Source organism: Panulirus ornatus, chromosome 21, assembly GCF_036320965.1.
Source record: "Panulirus ornatus isolate Po-2019 chromosome 21, ASM3632096v1, whole genome shotgun sequence".
Taxonomy (NCBI): domain Eukaryota; kingdom Metazoa; phylum Arthropoda; class Malacostraca; order Decapoda; family Palinuridae; genus Panulirus; species Panulirus ornatus.
In genome coordinates, this window is record NC_092244.1 from 937,071 (window position 1) to 953,298 (window position 16,228).

General features: G+C 41.6%; 1 protein-coding gene across 2 annotated transcripts in view; it reads right to left on the reverse strand.

Moving 5' to 3' along the window:
* LOC139756244 (uncharacterized) overlaps positions 1–16,228 on the reverse strand; it is a 234,671-nt gene that overhangs the window by 62,458 nt on the left and 155,985 nt on the right. For both annotated transcript variants that reach the window (XM_071675425.1, XM_071675424.1), the window contains exon 9: positions 14,578–14,719. In XM_071675425.1, coding sequence (XP_071531526.1) covers positions 14,578–14,719 — 142 coding nt within the window. The remainder of the gene's footprint in view (positions 1–14,577; positions 14,720–16,228) is intronic.

The following is a 16,228-nucleotide window of genomic DNA, read 5'->3' on the forward strand; positions in this document are numbered from 1 at the left end:
TTGCCTGGTTTCATGGATATGGAGAAGGCATATGATGGGGTTGATAGATATGCTTTGTAGAAGGTATCAAGAGTATATGGTGTGGGAAGTAAGTTGCTAGAAGCAGTGAAAAGTTTTTACCAAGGAAGTAAGGCATGTGTACGAGCAGGAAGAGAGGAAAGTGATTGGTTCCCTGTGAATGTCAGTTTGCGGTAGGGGTGCATGATGTCTCCATGGTTGTTTAATTTGTTTATGGATAGGGTGGTTACGGAGGTGAATGCAAGAGTTTTGGAGAGGGGGTAAGTATACAGCCTGTTGTGGATGAGAGAGCTTGGGAAGTGAGTCAGTTGTTGTTCGCTGATGATACAGCACTGGTGGCTGATTCGGGTGAGAAACTGCAGAAGTTGGTGACTGAGTTTGGTAAAGTATGTGAAAGAAGAAAGCTGAGAATAAACATGAATAAGAATGAGGACATTAGGTTCAGTAGGGTTGAGGGATAAGTTAACTGGGAGGTAAGTTCGAATGGAGATAAACTGGAAGAAGTTAAGTGTTTTACATATCTGGGAGTGGATATAGCAGCGGATGGAACCACAGATGTGGAAATGGGTCACAGGTGGGGGAGGGGGCAAAGATTCTGGGAATGTTGAAGAATGTGTGGAAGACCAGAACGTTATATTGGAGAGCAAAAATGGGTATGTTTCAAGGAACAGTGGTTCCAACAATGCTATATGTTTGCAAGGCATGGGCTATAGATAGGGTTGTGCAGAGGAGGGTGGACGTGTTGGAAATGAAATGCGTGAGGACAATACGTGGTGTTAGGTGGTTTGACTGAGTAAGTAATGAAAGGGTAAGAGAGATGTGTGGTAATTAAAAGAGTGTGGTTGAGAGAGCAGAAGAGGGTGTGTTAAAATGGTTTGGTCACATGGAGAGAATGAGTGAGGAAAGATTGACAAAGAGGATATATGTGTCAGAGGTGGAGGGAATGAGGAGAAGTGGGAAATGAAATTGGAGGTGGAAGGATGGGGTGAAAAAGATTTTGAGGGATCGGGGCCTGAACATACAGAAGGGTGAAAGGCGTGCAAGGAATAGAGTGAATTGGAGCGATGTGGTATACCAGGGTGGACGTGCTGTCAATGGATTGAACCAGGGCATGTGAAGTGTCTGGGGTAAACCATGGAAAGATTTGTGGGGTCTGGATGAGGAAAGGGAGCTGTGATTTGGGTGCATTACACATGACAGTTAAAGACTGAGTGTAAATGAATGTGGCCATTTTTGTCTTTTACAAGAGCTACCTCATGGGGTGTGTGTGTGTGTGTGTGTGTGTGTGTGTGTGTGTGTGTGTGTGTGTGTGTGTGTGTGGGGAGGGGGGGGGGGTGGCAACGGGAATGGATGAAGGCAGCATGTATGAATATGCACAAGTGTATATATATGTATGTCTGTGTATGTATATGTATGTATACGTTGAAATGTATAGGTATGTATATGTGCATGTGTGGGCATTTATGTATATACATGTGCATGTAGGTGAGTTTGGCCATTCTTTTGTCTGTTTCCTTGCAGTACCTTGTTTACATGGGAGATGGCAATTAAGCATAATAATACAGAAAAAAAAAATTTCACATGCCTATCAATTAACACAATCCAATAATGCTCTCTGGCCATCTCTCCTAATACTAATACTTATGTATTAATGGAGAAAAACTGGAGGAAGTAAAGTGTTTTAGATATCTGGGAGTGGATCTGGCAGCAGATGGAACCATGGAAGCGGAAGTGGATCATAGGGTGGGGGAGGGGGCGAAAATTCTGGGAGCCTTGAAGAATGTGTGGAAGTCAAGAACATTATCTCGGAAAGCAAAAATGGGTAAGTTTGAAGGAATAGTGGTTCCAACAATGTTGTATGTTGCGAGGCGTGGGCTATGGATAGAGTTGTACGCAGGAGGATGGATGTGCTGGAAATGAGATGTTTGAGGACAATGTGTGGTGTGAGGTGGTTTGATCGAGTAAGTAACGTAAGGGTAAGAGAGATGTATGGAAATAAAAAGAGCACGGTTGAGAGAGCAGAAGAGGGTGTTTTGAAATGGTTTGGGCACATGGAGAGAATGAGTGAGGAAAGATTGACCAAGAGGATATATGTGTCGGAGGTGGAGGGAATGAGAAGTGGGAGACCAAATTGGAGGTGGAAAGATGGAGTGAAAAAGATTTTGTGTGATCGGGGCCTGAACATGCAGGAGGGTGAAAGGAGGGCAAGGAATAGATTGAATTGGATCGATGTGGTATACCAGGGTTGACGTGCTGTCAGTGGATTGAATCAGGGCATGTGAAGCGTCTGGGGTAAACCATGGAAAGCTGTGTAGGTATGTATATTTGTGTGTGTGGACGTATGTATATACATGTGTAGGGGGGTGGGTTGGGCCATTTCTTTCGTCTGTTTCCTTGCGCTACCTCGCAAACGCGGGAGACAGCGACAAAGCAAAAAAAAAAAAAAATATATATATATATCTCTCTTTTTAAACCAGACATTCCCAATCACCAGTCCTTTTTCAGTACACAAATCTACAAGCTCTTCACCATTTCCATTTATAACACTGAACATCTGTCAATCTTTCCTCACTCCTTCTCTCCATGTGACCAAACCATTTCAATACACCCTCTTCTGCTCTATCAACCACACTCTTTTTATTACCACACTTCTCTCTTACCCTTTCATTACTTACTCGATCAAACCACCTCACACCACACATTGTCCTCAAACATCTCATTTCCAACACATCCACCCTCCTCCGCACAACCCTAACTATAGCCCACGCCTTGCAACCATATAACACTGTTGGAACCACTATTCCCTCAAACATACCAATTTTTACTTTCTGAGATAATGTTCTTGCTTTCCACACATTCTTCAAGGCTCCCAGGATTTTCGCCCCCTCCCCCACCCTATGATCCACTTGCGTTTCCATGGTTCCATCTGCTGCCAGATCCACTCCCAGATATCTAAAACACTTTACTTCCTCCAGTTTTTCTCCATTCAAACTTACCTCCCAATTGACTTGACCCTCACCCCTACTGTACCTAATAACCTTGCTCTTATTCACATTTACTCTTAACTTTATTCTTTCACATACTTTACCAAACTCAGTCACCAGCTTCTGCAGTTTCTCACATGAATCAACCACCAGCACTGTATCATCAGCGAACAACAACTGACTCACTTCCCAAGCTCTCTCATCCACAACAGACTTCATACTTGCCCCTCTTTCCGAAACTCTTGCATTTACCTCCCTAACAACCCCATCCATAAACAAATTAAACAACCATGGAGACATCACACACCCCTGCCGCAAACCTACATTCACTGAGAACCAATCACTTTCCTCTCTTCCTACACATACACATGCCTTACATCCTAGATAAAAACTTTTCACTGCTTCTAACAACTTGCCTCCCACACAATATATTCTTAATACCTTCCGCAGAGCATCTCTATCAACTCTATTATAAGCCTTCTCCAGATCCATAAATGCTACATACAAATCCATTTGCTTTTCTAAGTATTTCTCACATACCTTCTTCAAAGCAAACACCTGATCCACACATCCTCTACCACTTCTGAAACCACACTGCTCTTCCCCAATCTGATGCTCTGTACATGCCTTCACCCTCCCAATCAATACCCTCCCATATAATTTACCAGAAATACTCAACAAACTTATACTTCTGTAATTTGAGCACTCACTCTTATCCCCTTTGCCTTTGTACAATGGCACTATGCACGCATTCCGCCAATCCTCAGGCACCTCACCATGAGTCATACATACATTAAATAACCTTACCAACCAGTCAATAATACAGTCACTCCCTTTTTTAATAAATTCCACTGCAATACCATCCAAACCTGCTGCCTTGCCGGCTTTCATCTTCCGCAAAGCTTTTACTACCTCTTCTCTGTTTACCAAATCATTTTCCCTAACCCTCTCACTTTGCACACCACCTCGACCAAAACACCCTATATCTGCCACTCTATCATCAAACACATTCAACAAACCTTCAAAATACTCATTCCATCTCCTTCTCACATCCCCACTACTTGTTATCACCTCTCCATTTGCGCCCTTCACTGAAGTTCCCATTTGCTCCATTGTCTTATGCACTTTATTTACCTCCTTCCAGAACATCTTTTTATTCTCCCTATATATATATATATATATATATATACATATATATATATATATATATATATATATATATATATATATATATATATATTTTTTTTTTTTTTGCTTTGTCGCTGTCTCCCGCGTTTGCGAGGTAGCGCAAGGAAACAGACGAAAGAAATGGCCCAACCCACCCCATACACATGCCTTGATTCAATCCACTGACAGCACGTCAACCCTGGTATACCACATCGCTCCAATTCACTCTATTCTTTGCCCTCCTTTCACCCTCCTGCATGTTCAGGCCCCGATCACACAAAATCTTTTTCACTCCATCTTTCCACCTCCAATTTGGTATCCCTCTTCTCCTCGTTCCCTCCACCTCCGACACATATATCCTCTTGGTCAATCTTTCCTCACTCATTCTCTCCATGTGACCAAACCATTTCAAAACACCCTCTTCTGCTCTCTCAACCACGCTCTTTTTATTTCCACACATCTCTCTTACCCTTACGTTACTTACTCGATCAAACCACCTCACACCACACATTGTCCTCAAACATCTCATTTCCAGCACGTCCATCCTCCTGCGCACAACTCTATCCATAGTCCACGCCTCGCAACCATACAACATTGTTGGAACCACTATTCCTTCAAACTTACCCATTTTTGCTTTCCGAGATAATGTTCTCGACTTCCACACATTCTTCAAGGCTCCCAGAATTTTCGCCCCCTCCCCCACCCTATGATCCACTTCCGCTTCCATGGTTCCATCCGCTGCCAGAGAATGAGGGGCAAGTATGAAGTCTGTTGGGGATGAGAGAGCTTGGGAAGTGAGTCAGTTGTTGTTCGCTGATGATACAGCGCTGGTGGCTGATTCATGTGAGAAACTGCAGAAGCTGGTGACTGAGTTTGGTAAAGTGTGTGGAAGAAGAAAGTTAAGAAGAAATGTGAATAAGAGCAAGGTTATTAGGTACAGTAGGGTTGAGGGTCAAGTCAATTGGGAGGTGAGTTTGAATGGAGAAAAACTGGAGGAAGTAAAGTGTTTTAGATATCTGGGAGTGGATCTGGCAGCGGATGGAACCATGGAAGCGGAAGTGGATCATAGGGTGGGGGAGGGGGCGAAAATTCTGGGGGCCTTGAAGAATGTGTGGAAGTCGAGAACATTATCTCGGAAAGCAAAAATGGGTATGTTTGAAGGAATAGTGGTTCCAACAATGTTGTATGGTTGCGAGGCGTGGGCTATGGATAGAGTTGTGCGCAGGAGGATGGATGTGCTGGAAATGAGATGTTTGAGGACAATGTGTGGTGTGAGGTGGTTTGATCGAGTGAGTAACGTAAGGGTAAGAGAGATGTGTGGAAATAAAAAGAGCGTGGTTGAGAGAGCAGAAGAGGGTGTTTTGAAGTGGTTTGGGCACATGGAGAGAATGAGTGAGGAAAGATTGACCAAGAGGATATATGTGTCGGAGGTGGAGGGAACGAGGAGAAGAGGGAGACCAAATTGGAGGTGGAAAGATGGAGTGAAAAAGATTTTGTGTGATCGGGGCCTGAACATGCAGGAGGGTGAAAGGAGGGCAAGGAATAGAGTGAATTGGAGCGATGTGGTATACCGGGATTGACGTGCTGTCAGTGGATTGAATCAAGACATGTGAAGCGTCTGGGGTAAACCATGGAAAGCTGTGTAGGTATGTATATTTGCGTGTGTGGACGTATGTATATACATGTGTATGGGGGGGGTTGGGCCATTTCTTTCATCTGTTTCCTTGCGCTACCTCGCAAATGCGGGAGACAGCGACAAAGTATAATAAATAAAATAAATATAATATATATATATATATATATATATCTTTCTTTCTTTCAAACTATTCGCCATTTCCCGCGTTAGCGAGTTAGCGTTAAGAACATAGGACTGGACCTTTGAGGGAATATCCTCACCTGGCCCCCTTCTCTGTTCCTTCCTTTGGAGAAAAAAAAAAAAAAAAAAAAAAAAAAAATTCATAGTCTGCCCTCATTCATTCCCGTTGCCACCCCACCACATATGCAATGACAACCCCCTCCCCCTGCATATGCAAGAGGTAGCGCTAGGAAAAGACAACAAAGGCCACATTCGTTCACACTCAGTCTCTAGTTGTCATGTATAATGCACCAAAACCACAGCTCCCTTTCCACATCCAGGCCCACAAAACTTTCCATGGTTTACCCCAGACGCTTCACATGCCCTGGTTCAATCCATTGACAGCATGTCCACTCCGGTATACCACATCGTTCCAGTTCACCAGGAGAGATTGAGTGCAGAATGGAAAAAGGTGAGAGCAAATGATGTATGCGGAGTTGGGGAGGAATGGGATGTATTTAGGGAAGCAATGATGACTTATGCAAAAGATACTTGAGGCATGAGAAAGGTGGGAGGTGGGCAGATTAGAAAGGGTAGTGAGTGGTGGGATGAAGAAGTAAGATTGTTAGTGAAAGAGAAGAGAGAGGCATTTGGATGATTTTTGCAGGGAAATAGTGCAAATGACTGGGAGATATATAAAAAGAAAGAGGCAGGAGGTAAAGAAAGGTGCAAGAGGTGAAAAAGAGGGCAAATGAGAGTTGGGGTGAGAGAGTATTGTTAAATTTTAGGGAGAATAAAAAGAGGTTTTGGAAGGAGGTAAATAAAGTGCGTAAGACAAGAGAACAAATGGGAACATCGGTGAAGGGGGCTAATGGGGAGACAGTAGCAAGTAGTGTTGATGTGAGAAGGAGATGTAGTGAGTATTTTGAAGGTTTGTTGAATGTGTTTGATGATAGAGTGGCAGATACTGGGTGTTTTGGTTGAGGTGGTGTGCGAAATGAGAGGGTGAGGGAGAATGATTTCGTAATTAGAGAAGAGGTAGTGAAAGCTTTGCAGAAGATGAAAGCCGGCAAGGTGGTGGGTTTGGATGGTACTGCAGTGGAATTTATTAAAAAAGGGATTGACAGTGTTGTTCACTGGTTGGTGAGGATATTCAGTGTATGTATAGCTCTTAGTGAAGTGCTTGATGATTGACTGAATGCATGCATAATGCTATTGTACAAAGACAAAGGGTATAAGTTTGTTGAGTATTCCTGGGAAATTTTATGGGAGGGTATTGATTGAGAGGGTGAAAGGAAAGATTGACCAAGAGGATATATGTGTCGGAGGTGGAGGGAACGAGGAGAAGTGGGAGACCAAATTGGAGGTGGAAAGATGGAGTGAAAAAGATTTTGTGTGATCGGGGCCTGAACATGCAGGAGGGTGAAAGGAGGGCAAGGAATAGAGTGAATTGGATCGATGTGGTATACCGGGGTTGACGTGCTGTCAGTGGATTGAATCAGGGCATGTGAAGCGTCTGGGGTAAACCATGGAAAGTTGTATAGGTATGTATATTTGCGTGTGTGGACGTATGTATATACATGTGTATGGGGGTGGGTTGGGCCATTTCTTTCGTCTGTTTCCTTGCGCTACCTCGCAAATGCGGGAGACAGCGGAAAAAAAAAATATATATATATATATATATATATATATATATATATATATATATATATATATATATATATATATATATATATATTTCTTTCTTTCTTTTAAACTATTCGCCATTTCCCGCGTTAGCGAGGTAGCGTTAAGAACAGAGGACTGGGCCTTTTTTGGAATATCCTCACCTGTCCCCCTCTGTTCCTTCTTTTGGAAAATTTAAAAAAAAACGAGAGGGGAGGATTTCCAGCCCCCCGCTCCCTTCCCTTTTAGTCGCCTTCTACGACACGCAGGGAATACGTGGGAAGTATTCTTAATCCCCTATCCCCAGGGATAATATATATATATATATATATATATATATATATATATATATATATATATATATATATATATATATATATATGCAACTGGAGGGATGTCTGATCATTATCTTGTGGAGGCTAAGGTGAAGATTAGTATGGGTTTTCAGAAAAGAGGAGTGAATGTTGGGGTGAAGAAGGTGGTGAGAGTAAGTGAGCTTGGGAAGGAGACCTGTGTGGGGAAGTACCAGGAGAGACTGTGTACAGAATGGAAAAAGGTGAGAACAATGGAAGTAAGGGGAGTGGGGGAGGAATGGGATGTATTTAGGGAATCAGTGATGGATTGCGCAAAAGATGCTTGTGGCATGAGAAGAGTGGGAGGTGGGCTGTTTAGAAAGGGTAGTGAGTGGTGGGATGAAGAAGTAAGAATATTAGTGAAAGAGAAGAGAGAGGCATTTGGACGATTTTTGCAGGGAAAAAATGCAATTGAGTGCGAGAAGTATAAAAGAAAGAGACAGGAGGTCAAGAGAAAGGTGCAAGAGGTGAAAAAAAGGGCAAATGAGAGTTGGGGTGAGAGACTATCAGTAAATTTTAGGGAGAATAAAAAGATGTTCTGGAAGGAGGTAAATAGGGTGCGTAAGACAAGGGAGCAAATGGGAACTTCAGTGAAGGGCGTAAATGGGGAGGTGATAACAAGTAGCAGTGATGTGAGAAGGAGATGGAATGAGTATTTTGAAGGTTTGTTGAATGTGTCTGATGACAGAGTGGCAGATATAGGGTGTTTTGGTCAAGGTGGTGTGCAAAGTGAGAGGGTTAGGGAAAATGATTTGGTAAACAGAGAAGAGGTAGTAAAAGCTTTGCGGAAGATGAAAGCCGGCAAGGCAGCAGGTTTGGATGGTATTGCAGTGGAATTTATTAAAAAAGGGGGTGACTGTATTGTTGACTGGTTGGTAAGGTTATTTAATGTATGTATGACTCATGGTGAGGTGCCTGAGGATTGGCGGAATGCGTGCATAGTGCCATTGTACAAAGGCAAAGGGGATAAGAGTGAGTGCTCAAATTACAGAGGTATAAGTTTGTTGAGTATTCCTGGTAAGTTATATGGGAGGGTATTGATTGAGAGGGTGAAGGCATGTACAGAGCATCAGATTGGGGAAGAGCAGTGCGGTTTCAGAAGTGGTAGAGGATGTGTGGATCAGGTGTTTGCTTTGAAGAATGTATGTGAGAAATACTTAGAAAAGCAAATGGATTTGTATGTAGCATTTATGGATCTGGAGAAGGCATATGATAGAGTTGATAGAGATGCTCTGTGGAAGGTATTAAGAATATATGGTGTGGGAGGCAAGTTGTTAGAAGCAGTGAAAAGTTTTTATCGAGGATGTATGGCATGTGTACGTGTAGGAAGAGAGGAAAGTGATTGGTTCTCAGTGAATGTAGGTTTGCGGCAGGGGTGTGTGATGTCTCCATGGTTGTTTAATTTGTTTATGGATGGGGTTGTTAGGGAGGTAAATGCAAGAGTCTGGAAAGAGGGGCAAGTATGAAGTCTGTTGGGGATGAGAGAGCTTGGGAAGTGAGTCAGTTGTTGTTCGCTGATGATACAGCGCTGGTGGCTGATTCATGTGAGAAACTGCAGAAGCTGGTGACTGAGTTTGGTAAAGTGTGTGGAAGAAGAAAGTTAAGAGTAAATGTGAATAAGAGCAAGGTTATTAGGTACAGTAGGGGTGAGGGTCAAGTTAATTGGGAGGTGAGTTTGAATGGAGAAAAACTGGAGGAAGTGAAGTGTTTTAGATATCTGGGAGTGGATCTGTCAGTGGATGGAACCATGGAAGCGGAAGTGGATCATAGGGTGGGGGAGGGGGCGAAAATTTTGGGAGCCTTGAAAAATGTGTGGAAGTCGAGAACATTATCTCGGAAAGCAAAAATGGGTATGTTTGAAGGAATAGTGGTTCCAACAATGTTGTATGGTTGCGAGGCGTGGGCTATGGATAGAGATGTGCACAGGAGGATGGATGTGCTGGAAATGAGATGTTTGAGGAAAATGTGTGGTGTGAGGTGGTTTGATCGAGTAAGTAACGTAAGGGTAAGAGAGATGTGTGGAAATAAAAAGAGCGTGGTTGAGAGAGCAGAAGAGGGTGTTTTGAAATGGTTTGGGCACATGGAGAGAATGAGTGAGGAAAGATTGACCAAGAGGATATATGTGTCGGAGGTGGAGGGAACGAGGAGAAGAGGGAGACCAAATTGGAGGTGGAAAGATGGAGTGAAAAAGATTTTGTGTGATCGGGGCCTGAACATGCAGGAGGGTGAAAGGAGGGCAAGGAATAGAGTGAATTGGAGCGATGTGGTATACAGGGGTTGACGTGCTGTCAGTGGATTGAATCAAGGCATGTGAAGCGTCTGGGGTAAACCATGGAAAGCTGTGTAGGTATGTATATTTGCGTGTGTGGACGTGTGTATGTACATGTGTATGGGGGGGGGGGTGGGCCATTTCTTTCGTCTGTTTCCTTGCGCTACCTCGCAAACGCGGGAGACAGCGACAAAGTATAAAAAAAAAAAAAAAAAAAAAAAAAAAAAATATATATATATATATATATATATATATATATATATCTTTTGTGCAATCCATCACTGATTCCCTAAATACATCCCATTCCTCCCCCACTCCCCTTACTTCCATTGTTCTCACCTTTTTCCATTCTGTACTCAGTCTCTCCTGGTACTTCCTCACACAAGTCTCCTTCCCAAGCTCACTTACTCTCACCACCCTCTTCACCCCAACATTCACTCCTCTTTTCTGGAAACCCATACAAATCTTCACCTTAGCCTCCACAAGATAATGATCAGACATCCCTCCAGTTGCACCTCTCAGCACATTAACATCCAAAAGTCTCTCTTTCGCGCGCCTGTCAATTAACACGTAATCCAATAACGCTCGCTGGCCATCTCTCCTACTTACATAAGTATACTTATGTATATCTCGCTTTTTAAACCAGGTATTCCCAATCATCAGTCCTTTTTCAGCACATAAATCTACAAGCTCTTCACCATTTCCATTTACAACACTGAACACCCCATGTATACCAATTATTCCCTCAACTGCCACATTACTCACCTTTGCATTCAAATCACCCATCACTATAACCCGGTCTCGTGCATCAAAACCACTAACACACTCATTCAGCTGCTCCCTAAACACTTGCCTCTCATGATCTTTCTTCTCATGCCCAGGTGCATATGCACCAATAATCACCCATCTCTCTCCATCAACTTTCAGTTTTACCCATATTAATCGAGAATTTACTTTCTTACATTCTATCACATACTTCCACAACTCCTGTTTCAGGAGTACTGCTACTCCTTCCCTTGCTCTTGTCCTCTCACTAACCCCTGACTTTACTCCCAAGACATTCCCAAACCACTCTTCCCCTTTACCCTTGAGCTTCGTTTCACTCAGAGCCAAAACATCCAGGTTCCTTTCCTCAAACATACTACCTATCTCTCCTTTTTTCACATCTTGGTTACATCCACACACATTTAGGCACCCCAATCTGAGCCTTCGAGGTGGGTTGATTAGAAAGGGTAGTGAGTGGTGGGATGAAGAAGTAAGAGTATTAGTGAAAGAGAAGAGAGAGGCATTTGGACGATTTTTGCAGGGAAAAAATGAAAGTGAGTGGGAGACGTATAAAAGAAAGAGACATGAGGTCAAGAGAAAGGTGCAAGAGGTGAAAAAAAAGGGCAAAAGAGAGTTGGGGTGAGAGAGTATCATTAAATTTTAGGGAGAATAAAAAGATGTTCTGGAAGGAGGTAAATAAAGTGCGTAAGACAAGGGAGCAAATGGGAACTTCAGTGAAGGGCGCAAATGGGGAGGTGATAACAAGTAGTGGTGATGTGAGAAGGAGATGGAGTGAGTATTTTGAAGGTTTGTTGAATGTGTTTGATGATAGAGTGGCAGATATAGGGTGTTTTGGTCGAGGTGGTGTGCAAAGTGCGAGGGTTAGGGAAAATGATTTGGTAAACAGAGAAGAGGTAGTAAAAGCTTTGCGGAAGATGAAAGCCGGCATTTTTCACCGTCTCCCGCATTTGCGAGGTATATATATATATATATATATATATATATATATATATATATATATATATATATATATATATGTATACGCTGAGATGTATAGGTATGTATATGTGCGTGTGTGGACGTGTATGTATATACATGTGTATGTAGGTGGGTTGAGCCATTCTTTCATCTGTTTCCTTGCAATACCTCACTAACGCGGGACACAGTGATAAAGTATAATAATAAAAAAATATTATTATTATCATCATCATCATTATCAAACTCAATCGCTGATTCCTGCATCACCAAGGTAGTGCCAGGAAACAAACGAAGAATAGCCCAACCACTCATATTCACACATATTCTTTTTTATACTATTCGCCATTTCCCACATTTGCGAGGTAGTGTTAAGAACAAAGGACAGAGCCTTTGAGGGAAATCCTCACCTGGTTCCCCCTCTGTTCCTTCTTTTGGAAAATCAAAGACGAGAGGGGAGGATTTCCAGCCCGCCGCTCCCTCCCCTTTTAGTCACCTTCTACAACACACAGGGAATACGTGGGAAGTATTCTTTCTCCCCTATCCCCAGGGATACATAAATATCCACACATGTACATAAACATATCACATATATACATACACAGACATATACATATATACATATGTACATATTGATACTTGCTTGCCTTCATCCATTTCTGGCCCTACCCCACCACACAGAAAATAGCATCTATTCTTCTATGTACATGTATTTGTAGACACCTTATGAATGTTTCATAATTTTTATGTAAATGAATAAAATAATCTTTCAAGTTTCTTTAATGGATATTTGTACAAGTCTATATGATATCTTTTTAGTATACCTCCAGGAATCACTTCCTATTTGATAGTGCTAAGACTTTCTTGTTGAGAACCTTTCAGACTTAAGGCATTACTTTTTATGACTTCTACTTGCTGGGAGATTTGAGTTTTGTGACATGGATGAAATAGAGAAGCAAAGATCGTACCTACCTCAAATGCACACTTCCTTAAGGACATAAGGAGTGCTATCTGAATCATACTCCTATCCAACTTGTAGTTGAAAGATTATTCATGAAAATACACATGAAGGTACAAGCTTAGTGACAGGAAGCAAAGAAAAAGAACTAGATGAAGAGTTATTACAAATAATATCAGAGGAAAGAGAGGTTTTATCGTAGTTATAGACTGATCACGTTGGAAAAGAGGAGGAAAGACTGAATTCCAGAAGTTACTGGAGATGCTTTTGGTTAAGGACCAGAAAAATTCATCAATCAAACAATAGGTCAGATCAGAAAATTTGTTTTTCTACTGAACCTACATATAAAATTTTATGATGATTCTAAGCAGGTATGAAGGTGAATCACCTTCTCAAACACCATCATCACACTTCTGCTTGTACTCAGCATCTCTTAAAACATCCTCTACCTAATCTACTGCAATTAGCTGATTATCAAATGCTTCATACACTCTTGATTTTTTTGTAACCTATCCACTCAACCAAATCCTTCCACAAATCTTCACTATTCACCTGACAGAAAAAGCACAAAGCAGTGGGGAATGCCTATCAACATACTTGATGTAAACTGCAAAACTAACCAAAGACATGACTGCTAACCATGCCTCTAGTGTTAAAGTGACATGCAATTAGGCACAAAATGGATCTACTTTCCATTCTAGTTCTGTCTGGTATGGGGCTGACATCATTACAACACACCAGTTTCAAAGCCAGTGCTACATGAGGGAGTACTATGAGTGGTACTACATCCAACTGCCTTAGATTCCCCGAGTTTCAAGGACCAAGAACCCATTCAGCCCTTTCATTACACTTTTACTTTTACCCCTAATTTGAAAAAAGCACACTATATTTTGTTCTCATTCATTAAAACATTAATAAAAATATCAAAACCTTTTATTCATTCTTAAGAAATACAATCTCACAATCACAGTTACCAGTGGGGTACACACTCAGCCTATAACCACAGCCTCCTAATCAAATTCACCCTTGATCCTTCTGTTGCCCTCCCATTCTCACAAGTGCATCCTTTTCATTCTTGCCAACACTGAACATTTCCACTTCACTCTCTTCTTCAGATAAATTGAAGTGATAGAATTTCTTCATCTGATAGCCTTACCCAGCACTCTCCATATTTTTGCAGGGAGAAGAATATTTAAGTGTGAAGCAGGAGCACAGCATGCACTGAAAGATGGGTGGACAGGCAGGTGGGAATGCATAAGTGGCCACAAATTTGCCTCAAATGAGGCAAGTCCCCCCAAAAGGTGCACAACTATTCCCTTTCATTACTAGAGGGGTACTGAAGCTTCCAAACCATTCCAGACTCATCCTTCATTTGAGTTTCCACCTATGGCCAGCCAACAGCTTTAACAATGCCTGTTGTATATACATCAATAACCAGCTAAAATGAAGACTGTAGCAACCTACTTCAGAGAGAAAGAGAGGACTGAAAGGGATAAACATGGTTAAATGAATCTCACACCTTTCAAGGTCGGCCTGAGCCTGATCTAGACACACAACTTCAAGCTTGGTACCCATGCTACCTCAGATTTGTTGTATCACCACTAAAAATATGATTACATCATGCCTACCTGACTCTTGTCCCTGATAGTCTGTGCAATAGCATGAGCATCAGGCCGGTGGTCAGGCTGAAGCTTGAGGTGACGTGGGAGTTCACGCAGAAAAGATTCAAGGTTGTACTGGGAGTTGAATACAATCACATCTGCCACCAAGCTATTAGAGAGAGTTAAATGCTAAATGTAAACAATACATCTCTATCATTCTCAACACACCAACCAAGCACCACAGTTACTATGCTAGGTCCTTATTCAAAAGTCTTTACACCTACTAACTACACATTAAGATCCCTACCACTGTCCGAGTCACTTAAGACTAGTATGGACTCAGTTACAGAAATGTACTAAGATCAGTCAATCATAACTAAAGTCTGCAAAGAGAATATTATAGATGAAAACACCAGAGTAAATGTTTAGGGATGTTATGGGAACTTTTGTTAAGGAGCAATACCGAGGGTAACACAACAAAAGCTACTGTTAAAAGAACTGAGGAAACATTTCACGAGTCATGAAGGGAGTCATGAGATGAGAGAGAGATTAAAAAAATCTAGGATATATAGTTTTTTAGTATAAAAAAAAATTCTGTTCAGTGGAGGGGGTTCAAAAGATACAAAATCAGAGGCAAGAGACCATTAAAGCCATTAAAAAGCAAATAAAGTCTGATGGGTCTTTTCCAGATGTAATAAGTATTTTTCTGGTAGAAGAAAGGACGAAAACATATACAGAATCTATCAAAAATACTGGGTAGGTAATGCAAGAGCATTATCAGTAGCTGATCAGCTAAAAGGAAGGAATGAAACACACACACAATCTGTTGAAACAGAGGGCATGGAAGTGCTGAAGGTGCATTACTGACAGCTGTTCAGTTAGAGAAAAACCTTAACATAAATACAGACAACTGACAGTAGTTGGCAGGGATGATCTGAAGAATCAATTTCAGTAAAAGATCAATAGACGCAAAATGCAAAGAGTGATGAAGAGGAAACACAGACCTAAGATCATGCAAACAGAAAGAATAATAGGCAGTGTTAAAGCTGAAACAATCTAGGAAGTTCATGGGCTTGTTGATGGAAGGCTTAGAAAAGTAGAGAACATGAGATTAGTACTTGCTGGCTAAAAGAGGGATTATACAGAAAGTTAAAGACACAGATGGATTAAGGTGAAAAGTGGGTGGCACCAAATTTAGAAAGATTAGTAAAGCAGGAGGTGACAGATGAAAATCTGATATTTTTTGGTAGGGGCTTGGCAGACCATACATCACATAACGAAGAATCTGAAAAGAAGGCATTGCATAGTGAAAGATTGCTGGAGGATAAGGGATTGCCTGAAGTAAATCCCATGAAAAGGATAAGGAGAAGAACTGGTGGATATAAACATGTAAAGGAGTTACATTTGACTTGAGAAGTCACTAGCCAGGAGGTACTTGGGAAAGTTAAGAAACTTAAAGGTAAGGTGAAATTCAGTGGGATATTAATCAAATGTGACATATCAAGGAAGAAGGAGAAAAACAAAGAGCACTGTCAGAAGATGAAAAAACTTAAGATGCCACACATGACAACAGGGTGGAACAGCCCCACCAGTACTAAAGTGACAACAGAAGTCTTAAGAGACTTTAAGTCAGATTGAAAGCACTGCATTCAAATGTTGATGGATTAATAGTTAGTGG